This window comes from Cibotium barometz, chromosome 53 (genome assembly GCF_041138505.1).
Source record: "Cibotium barometz isolate CiBa-2024 chromosome 53, ASM4113850v1, whole genome shotgun sequence".
NCBI classification, from domain to species: Eukaryota; Viridiplantae; Streptophyta; class Polypodiopsida; order Cyatheales; family Cibotiaceae; genus Cibotium; species Cibotium barometz.
In genome coordinates, this window is record NC_141098.1 from 40,433,648 (window position 1) to 40,444,305 (window position 10,658).

Sequence of the window (10,658 nt, forward strand, 5' to 3'; positions counted from 1 at the left end):
CTCTTGTATATATTTCAGAATTTCTTGGTTAGGTGGACAGCTCTTTGCCACGACTATGGAGCAATGAAGAGGACTTGAGGATGACCTCTATTGTGCCTCAAGGAAAAGGACAGAGTAAAGTAATTGACAGAACATTGATTGATGATCTCAATTTCACTTGTATCCTTAATAGTGATGTGATGAGCAGATGGATTACAAGATATGAGGATGCAAAGACAAAAAGGCAAGCAGAAAGAGCTCTCTTTCGGAGGCAACATGGCTCTCGGAAGGCGTACCCTAAGCATCTAGCAACACTTCCGAATGATATCCATGTTGATTGGTTGCATGAGGAAATGGAGAGAGCAGAGAGCGACGAGGGGCTGCATATCACGGCGGAAGAATGGGAGTATGCACGAGGATGCATGTCAAAGGTACATAGAACTAATGTTTTGCATTAGTTGTAAGTGATTTGCTTTTAATATTTATTCACATTGCTTACACAAATATTGCTTCTATTTTGGTCCAGTGCACTATGTTCAATGCTATATGGTGTGAAGGCAAGTATTTTCGAACACAAAGAATTGATGAAAAGAGAAATACACAAGATTGCGGTGTCATTAGTAGCTTTGAGGGAGCTAATGGAAAAATGGATGATTATTGTGGCATAATCCAAGACATATTTAGGCTTGACTTTCGTCGCTTCTTTGTGTATGTTTTGGATGTCAAATGGCAAATGAACGTGGTGGAAAAAGGGCCTGATGCAACGATAAAACGCCATGCAAGTGAATATGTAACTATTGACTCTACAAAGTTCTGGCAAACAAAGAAAGATAGGCTCGTATTGCCACAACAATGTGAGCAGGTATGCATTTTTTTACTAATGTGTTTCATGTACATATATATCTAAGCTCGCGTACCCCTTGACTTTTGATATGTTAATTAATTACTGTACTATGTGTATTTGAGCAGGTTATCTATCTACCAATGGTGCATGACATCAAATGGTGGTACGTCATCCCTATTGCACCACGTTCCAAAGTGATGTATAATACATTCACTGATATGGAGCATATGGAGGATGTAACAAGCCGCAATGAAGATGATGTCGAACATGCCATTGAAGATGTTGTGATCGATGATCAAGAAATAAGAGATGATCATGATAATGAGGATGAGCATACCATTTCTCATGATCATGAGAATGACCCTACCATTGAGGATGATGGTGATGTTGATGAGGATGATCAGGACATCGATACCATTATCAATGGAGTACAGAATATCGATAGTGGAATAAATTTAATCGTAGCCTTACAAATTGATCAAATGGATATTGATGTTGATCGTTTGGCAACGATGGATCTTATTGAAGATGAGATCGAACCCTAACCAATCCGTCACTGTACGTTCTAAATTGATGACATTTCTATCATCTCATATGCATGATTTATTTTTGAATATATTTCATTGTTGTAAATGCATGTACTGGGATTGTGTAATGATGTATACTGTAATGTACTGTGAGATGGTTTAAAGAAAATAGTTTTTAATTTTGTAAAGGAATTCAGTTTTTCTTCAGTTTTTCTCTGCCATGCGTGTATTAATCCGTGTATAGTGGCGTGTATTAATCCGTGTATTAATCCGTGAATATTACCGTGTATAGATGCGTGTATTACTGCGTGTATATAAACGCATTTATACACGCGTTGATAAATGCAAATATACACGCGAACTTAAATGCTAAAATACACGCGCCCGATTCTATTCAAAAACAGGCGCGACCATACACGCGTTCGTAATTTATCGCGTGTATGGCAGCATTGTCTTGTAGTGAAACAATCAGCAGTCTTCCCTACTACCTCAACAAATTCAAGAAGCAATACGAAGACTTAGGAGCACATCAAGAACAAAGTTACAATGCTCTTGTCATCCCTCTGGAAGTGAGAAATGAGCGCACAAGAAGATGATGCTTGCAAATCATGACCTAGATGACCAAAAAAAAATCTCGAGGTCTTGACCTACAAATTCATAGAGTTCCATCTCATTGCTTAAGAACCTGCACTTTCACGATTTAAGCCCCATCACCACGGATTAAGCCATATAGCCACTATATATTTGTTAAGATTATTGCTTACTATTCTTTTGGCTAAATTAATGTTGCCGATGTGCTTGGTGTGGAGGCTTTTTCCTTTGTGCAAGCTTAGGGGACTTTGTTATGGACTTGGGGACCCAAGCTCTCGTATTTCTTTGGTAGTACCCTTGTGCTTGTAGCAGTGTTTTTGGTACCCACACTTGTTACATTGGTGGAGTTCTATGAGGAACTTGCATAGGCCTTTGTGGATGGTGTTGTGGAGTACTTTTCTTTTTCCTGGGCTTTCGAGTGCTGCATTGAGGAAGAGGTTTTGACTATCGAGGGACCCAAATTTGATTGGCACCTTCATAGTAGCCTTGAGCTACAATTAGCTCCTTATTCACCCACATTTTGATACTACTAAGATATCTTGATTATGGTTGTCGTGGTGGAGTTTTATTTTGGGTTGGTGTGGAGGGTTTGGGGCCCTCCTTAACTTTGGTTGGCGCTGAGGCTCCAGGTTTGAGACTCATGGGCATTGTTGATGATGATGAGGTTAGAGTCTCTTGTGGAGTGGCCGTCAATGATGAGGCCTTTGAGCATGTGGTTGTCTCCTTTGATGAGGTTTGTTGATGAAGATGCATAGGATCTGGAGCCTTCCCGGGCAATGGCGCCAAAAATGTTATGGCTCACCCTAACCCTCCTTGAAACACATCCAAAAAGAGATTACCTGGTGAACTGCAATTGTTGTGAGGATCTTTCTAATGGCCGAGCTCGTAACCCTTGAGGTCTCTAAGCTCTACAACTCTTTGAGAAGCAATTCTACCGGGTCTCCCTGCAGACATTGTCACACCGCTGCATTGCACTACGGGTCCTCATTCCTCTTCTCACCTCACTTCACACTCACACACACTCACTAGCATGCATTAGGGAGAGATATTAGCAAGAGAATCAGCAAGAGCAAGACTCAATTGCACAATGGGAGAGTATGTTGTATTATGAGAGAAGTTCACTTATATACATGGCCATAAGTGTTCACACTCACTTAAACTATGGCCGGCCGTGCACTTTAGGCTCATAAGAGTCCTAATGCTATTACAATGACTACTCCCATAATATATCCATGAAGTACATCACGTAGGACTTCATGCTAACTTGCTACCACACGCTCTTACAATGGGAATCACCATCGATAACTTCCAGGTACATATCTGGATGGGAGGGCATGGTGGGCAAAAGCCTGGTCAATGGTACAACCCATAGCTTAGAACTTTCCTTCAAATTACAAACCTCTCCAAATGACACCACCATCTTCACAAATCAATGATCTTTAATCCTTAGTGAAGATATCTATATTAGCCTCGCAAGTCAACATAATTATTTCAATCCTCACCACCAACAAGTGTCTACTTCAACACAAAGCAGTTCAATAAGAGTCTATATGACTCAATTCTTGTACTTCATGAAACTCTGCTTCTAAGAGCACTTAAATATACATAAAAAGAACATGGACAGAAGAAGACAAGATCAGGTCCTACTGAACAACATTTGACAAAAATCCTGCCACACAAAGGGACATCATCACAAGCCAATTACTTCAAATGATGAATGTCGCTTCAATGAATCAAATGAGGAACTGAGAATCACCATCTCGTTCTAATGATTAAGTCTATGTTCCTCCGAATCCTTATCTCTCATTATTAGCATCTCTTAGTGTCTCCCCACCACTAACAAAAATCACATGTAACCTTGTCGATGATTGCCAAAAACAAATTGAGCCCAAAAAAAAGGGAGCTCACACAAATATAAAAATGCAATCATTCGCAAAAAACCCCCTCCCCGTTAAGAATTCCCAACACCCCTAGCCTCTTCATTCATTAACTAGCTTTTCTTATTTCTTTCGGAGGAACAAAGACCATTGAACATCATTCAACATCAAAGCCATGGACAAAGCTTGTTCATTCTCCCCACACGATCACGCAGATGCGATTGCCATTCAGGAAGGGGGGAATGTTAATCCAATTCTGAAATTAACAAGAGCTATCACCATTATCTTACAACAAGGAGTCACGGTAGATACACCAAAGGGTTATACATTCAAGATATGAAGCAATAGTGTCCAATGCTATAGCTTGGACGGGTGCCCGTAATGGTGTGATGGAATATTTATGGGGCAATTCCCACTTCAAGAGCATGTGGTAGCAAGTTAGGATGAATTCCTAAGTGATGTACTTCATGGATATATTATGAGAGTAGTCAATGTAATAGCATTATGCCTCTTATGAGCCTAAAGTGCTCGACCGGCCAGCCACAGTTTGAGTGTGAACACTTATGGCCATGTATATAAGTGAATTTCTCTTAAATACAACATACTCTCCCATTGTGTAATTGATTCTTGCTCTTGCTAATCTCTCTTCCTAATGCATGCTAGTGAGTGTGTGTGAGTGAAGTGAGGTGAGAGGAGGGACAAGGACCAGTAGTGCAACGCGGCGGTATGACAACGCTCATGGGAGATACGGTGGAATTGCTTCTCAAGGAGTTGTAGAGCTTGGAGATCTCAAGGGTTACGAGCTCAGCCATTGGAAAGATCCTCAACGATAGTTGCGGTTCACCATGTAATCTTTTTTTGAATGTTTTTGAAGGAGGGTTAGGGTGAGCCATAACATTGTTCATGAGGTCAATACCAATCAATATGAGGTTCGTTTGGCATCCTATTAGACCCATGTCGTGAGGCACTAACAACTTTTTTCAATATTTTTGCTAATGGGGTCAGTACCAAGCGATATACATCTTGTGACATCCTGTAGGCCCCATTTCTCTTAGTACTAACCCCTTGTGTCATTTTGCTGACGTGGTCAATACCAAGCGATATGAGGCTTGTTGGCATCCTGCTGGCCTCATATCACCTGAAACTGACTCACCTTTGGGTCATGTTGCTCACAGACTCTAGTATAAGATCTTGTTAGCATGGGTCAGTACGCAATTAGTTGCGTATTGACTCAACTTTGGGTCATGTTGCTCTTAGACTCTATTATAAGATCTTGTTTAGCATGGGTCAGTATGCAATTAGTTGCGATGAGCAAGAGTGCCGCTTGTCCATTTTTTCTTGGTACTAGCTCCAAATAAATTTTTAGTTGTAATCTTACTGAGTTTATCAGATGGTGCGTACCAAGAGAACTGCTTGAAGGGTGGATACAAGCGAAAGGCCTATAGAGTCGCTTCAAGTGCAAGGTAGGAGGAGAAGATATCAAGCCCACATGGAAGTTCTGTGAGAGCGTCGACGATAGATTGAGTGACATATGCAACCTGCGCAGTAGCCACGCTACCATTTCAAAGGCTTGTGAGTGAAATTCATGAACGCTAGAGTATTGGCATGCGATGGCAAGCAGCAGTTTTGTGTCTCGAGGAAATTACTGAATACTGGCTCATAGAGTTTTTTAAAGATGCATATTTCCTCGTTACCCATGCCCATAGGCTTATAATAATGCCTAGGGATTTCGATACACTTCATATATTGAGGTATAGATATGATGGACTATTAGCACCTATTTCTATTAGCGATCGTTGCATTCTAGAGATCCTTATTTACGATCTCGCCACTCCATCCTCGTGCAAGGCTAGTTGAGAACACTCGTGCTAGTCATGATAGGGGCACCCGCTCCCGGACTTGGAGAAGAGTAGAAGCACAAGACTAGCAGCAACAAGATACCACACAACCATAAGCACGTATTAGGTAATTTGTATGTGTTTTTTTTATAACACCTATGTCCAAAATACATCTTACTTCGCAAACTCTGTGTCCGAATATCATGGTCGCGCATTAGAGAGTAAGTCTCTATAGAAAATTTTCTCTTCCACAATCATTTAGATAGATTTATTGAAGTAGGATAAACTAATTCTTGTTTTGTCAACCTTTCAGATGTGCTCAAAATTTTGCATCAGTTTGGAACACCTGTTATTGGAGCCTAATCTTATTCATACCATGAAATATTAAAGGATAAAGGTGCCAGTCAACCAGGAAATAATAGTTGTGGATGGAGGACATCCCTTAATGCATTTCTTTTGCTAGAAATGATTTTTAATATTCTTGATGTAAGTGATGTTTATAATCAACATCTCCATCAACTAACGTAGAGCTCTATGAGGTTTGTAAACAAAACATTTTCCTTTGTGTACAGGAACTTAATCTGAACAAATATACTCCATTGCATGTTAAACAATTCAGGATAAAAGCTGCACAAAGAATTATTTTGGCGGTGCATGATCATGCAGAAGAAGAGATAAGACAAGCAAGAGATTTCACAAGGGAAGTTGAAGAGCGTACTTGCGTCACCAAGAAGAACATTACCAAAGGGAAGTGCAAGCCCACCAAGCTGCTCTATCAAACGAATTTGAGAGGTGCAAAACTGAGGTGGATGAATGGGTGGAATCTAGGAGACAAGTTTAGCTGGAGGCCTGGAGGCAAGAACAAGAGGCCAGCAGAAGCAGGCAAGCAGAGGAAAGACTGTGGGAAGAAATGTCAAGAGCAGAAGAGAGCATTCGTCCAAGGCCAACCCAATCACAAACACATTCATGTCCTCGTTCACATTCATGTCCTCGTTCAGATTCATCATAGACACCTCGCCTCCGCCTCCCCTCAAACACATTCATGTCCAAGGCCAACCCAATCACAAACACATTCATGTCCTCGTTCACATTCATCATAGACACCTTGCCTCTGCCTCCCCTCAAATTAGCCCATGTATATATATATACACAGCGACAAACATGTATATTTTCTAGAATATATGAATAGTGTTGTCTCTTCTATAATTCTATATGTGCGTTGTTTCCTTCTTGTATCCATGTCTATGTTGAAACTTGAAAGAGGAATGTAGAGGGATAATAGCGAAATGAAACTTGAAATATATTAATCATGGGAGATCATCAGAGTATAAAAGGGGAGTGTTCTTTTACAGATGGCTACAAACATAACTTGCGCCCTTTAGGTTTTGAGGTTTGACTAACTAAATTGTTGGATTCTTTTAGCCCAGTAGTAACTTCGTTCTCACTGTCACATAATGCTTGCTCATCTCTAACTCTGAATTCTCTGTTCTCACCCTCTACAAACCCAAATGTTGCAGTTGTTGTGCTGATTTCTCGGACAACAGAACATCTTCTTTCGAGTGCACACCCCTTGAGGGCGGTAGAACATCAGTCTTTCTCTTCTTCTTCTTCTTATTTGCTAGTTGTTGCTGCAAGGTCACATCCGGGTGAAGCTTCTTCAACTACAAGAACAAGAAAATATAAGTGCCCACCAGCACCAGGGACAGTAGTTAGGTCTTTTTAGATGACTCATAAATAATGCTCACCTTGATCATCAGAACTCTTCCTTTTTGGTGTCCTAGCACGTGTCACATGGTTAGTACAAGCTTGCCCGTTTGGAGAGCTTCCTTCTTGCCTCACGAGTGATAGTTGATCATTTAGCACACCCTAATCATCAAAACCCTTCTTGTTTGGCATCCTAGAGCAAGTCACGTGATTAGTATATGCTTGCCCTGGTTTTGCGCTTGCAGTGTGATTGTGCCCACTTGGAGAGCTTCTTCCATCATGCCTCATGGTGGGTGATAACTCTCATGCACTCAACTTAGTTCTCAGAGTGGTGCTATTTGGTTCCTTGTTGACATCGCCCTCCCCTTCTTCCAAGCCAATAACGATAACATTTATTGAATCAATAGTGTGGTCTCATCATGTGAAAGCATGATGATGATGGAGATCGAAAACACTCACGATAACAAGTTTAAGACAAGTTTATAAGAGAAGGGTCACTTGAAAGGGTTTTTGAATATTTGTTTGAGTTCCCTGACAACCAGTTTATGTGTTTGGAGCATAACAAAGGTTTTCAATCACTAGATTGACACCCATTGTAATAGCTTGGAAGCACTACAAATGGGTTTCAAATGATTTCAAATAGGCTGGCATATAGCAGGTACTTAAAGGTGGTATTAACAAATTCCCAACAGTGCTAATCAAATAAAACCAGTTAAAGAGTATAGGTTTCTACCTTTGTTTCAAGCATGGCATGACCAAGTGGTTTCCTTACCACCATTTTTCTTGCCTTCTTTAGGTATGGCCTGGCTACAACCAACTGAAATGCACTTGCCTTCTTTAGGTATGGCCTGGCTACAACCAGTTGAAATGCACTTGCCTTTGACACATACATAAGAGTAGTAAAATGCATGGTACACATTCTCACAAGGTAATATAAATAGACCAACAATAGACTGGTCTCTGCTCCAAACCGAGGCCACACCCTGGGCCACTTTTCGTCAGAATCAGCATACTATCCTCATGCAGAAGAATCTTTGGTGGTTGTGGAATGATCATCATGCTAGAGTTCTCTAACTTCACACCCATCATGAAAGCTGTACAAGCACCTAATTTCTCCACAACCTCATTCTTGTGATCTAAATTGGCCTATAAACACAGACAAAGAGGCAATGAACACGGCATGGACTTTCTTCATATACAGAAAACAAATATACATATCTTTGCTTTTTCTAGAGCTTCTCTAGTGATGCAAAGTTTATCTTGAAGTTATCGCTCTGCTTGTTCTTGTGCATCAGGGGGCATGTTATTTGATGGACTCATCATGGTGTGGTATTCAATTGCACCTTCAAAGCAATACAAGCTGCACTTTGCCTCCTCTACCCTCGTTGTCGCTGTATGAAGAGCTAGTAATGCAACTTCTTTATTGCACTCGGTATTCAGTAAAATGTCATCCACCAATGTTTGCACCTGACCTAAGACCTCCACCTTTGCCTCATATAGGCTACCCTATGCCAAAAGAGTACATGCATCCTAAGATAGTGTTACACCATAGCTCATAGATTACATTGACTGTACACCTGCCTCACACATCCACTGAGCTCTTTTTTTAATGTAATTACCATTGACACTTATCTCCTTAGCAACCTGCTCAGCAAATACGGCCCACTTCATATAGGACCGATGCAGACCTGGTAGATGTAGCCTCGGGCAAATTGAAGGCCCACATAATAGTTTGAGGGTGTAGTTTGGTAAACTTGTTTATATAATGTATACAAGGGTAGGTAGTGCTCCTGTTTTGCCATTTGCAACATCACCTTCTTGTCTTTCTTTGGGAGCTCTGAAAACACTCTTAGTCAATGCTTTGGTGGAACCTCATTTGGGAGTCAAACGCCTGGCATCCTCCCCCTCAAGATTGAGACCATACACTTTGAAAAAATCCTCTGAAGTCCTACAAAATACTTTCAATGGCTCTGTCTCTAACTTCGGGTGGCGAAACTTGGTGGGTGCCCACTTCTGGCATGCAGAAAACATTGGTTAGACAAGCAAACACACTCTCATTGTCTCTCATATATTGAGCTCAAGACCACCAACATATGTGGAGCTCAATTATCAAGTTGATTAGAGATGAGAGAGAGAGAGAGAGAGAGAGAGAGAGAGAGGGGCCACCTTTGTGTCTTCGACGCTGCCCTTCGAGTTAGCCATCACTGAAGATGCAGACATGTTCTCAAGTCACTATCAGTGGGGGAGAGGAAGAGAGAAGAGATCTGTTGACTTTGAGTTTTTTGAGTGAGACAGTGCATGTAGAGAATGCATACAAGAAATAATACTTGTCCCACCACTTTCAGTTATCCCCCCCCCCTATTTTTTCAGTTATGTACATTTTCTTTTCTTAGTTTTCAAAATATTTTCATTTTTTTCAATTCAAAATTAATTCCCAGGCTGCAAACCACAACCCAAAAATCACTATTTCTACTGGTCTAAAGTGTACGACCTTAGCATGCATCCACCCCTAAGGTAATATTTCTTGAAAACAAGAAATATTTGGCATCTTTCAAAGATTCCATCAAAAAAGTTTGATTTTTTACCTCTTTTTAAAAAGCGGTCTACACATGCATATGACATTGCCAAAAAATGATAATATTTTGGGCACTTTACACGTTTCTTACAAAAATTGACATGAAAAAAAAGACTTCGTTTTGCTTACTTTTTGAGATTATAATTGAAAATCTAACAATAAGTTTTCAAAAAAACATTCCAAAATAGAGACAATGTTTATTATTTCCATCAATCCAGAAAAAAATGATACAACTATAAAAAGAAGCTATTTTCTAAACATATAGCTTATGGCATAGTTATGGTTCATCATAATCATTGCTATCTATACAAACACCATCACTAGTTGATGTGTCTTTCCCTAAGAAGGTAGACGAGGCATCCTCTTTTTCACTATCCACAAATACATTTTTTTCTTCTATGTGTACACTTGAAGCTCAGACTCCTTGGGTCATCTGCCATGTTAGCGTGATTGAGGATGCGCTACAGAGTGCAACTATAAAAAACTATTTATATGATTATATTACAAAAGCGTTATCTTGATACAATTATTATCTTAATTATAAAACCCTATTTTGGCTCTTGATGAGAGTAGTATTAAAATCCATTTTGAAGCTCTTGAGTATCACAATTTCGTAATTGATAATATATACTTTTTTTTAAAGAGTTCATTACGTACAGAGATGAATTTTAAAATATCATCAATAAGCTATTTAAAAGTTGTCTGATTTTTAAAAATAATTAC

General features: G+C 40.0%; 1 protein-coding gene across 1 annotated transcript; it reads left to right on the plus strand.

The window, feature by feature from the left end:
- Nucleotides 1–438: 438 nt before the first annotated feature.
- On the plus strand, nt 439–7,086 carry LOC147608628 (uncharacterized). Its single transcript, XM_086789472.1, has 4 exons — nt 439–841; nt 949–1,251; nt 6,229–6,538; nt 7,079–7,086. Exons 1-4 carry the CDS (start codon nt 512–514, stop codon nt 7,084–7,086), a joined length of 951 nt encoding a protein of 316 aa, XP_086645598.1. The 5' UTR covers nt 439–511.
- The last annotated feature ends 3,572 nt before the right edge of the window (nt 7,087–10,658 follow it).

Bases quoted from the DNA above. Each gene is read 5' to 3' on its own strand.
- LOC147608628 (XM_086789472.1), top strand. From the start codon at position 512: ATGTTCAATGCTATATGGTGTGAAGGCAAGTATTTTCGAACACAAAGA. The intron at 842-948 runs GTATGCATTTTT...GTATTTGAGCAG, and splicing joins TGCCACAACAATGTGAGCAG to GTTATCTATCTACCAATGGT. The intron at 1,252-6,228 runs GTACAGAATATC...CTTTGTGTACAG, and splicing joins TCGATACCATTATCAATGGA to GAACTTAATCTGAACAAATA.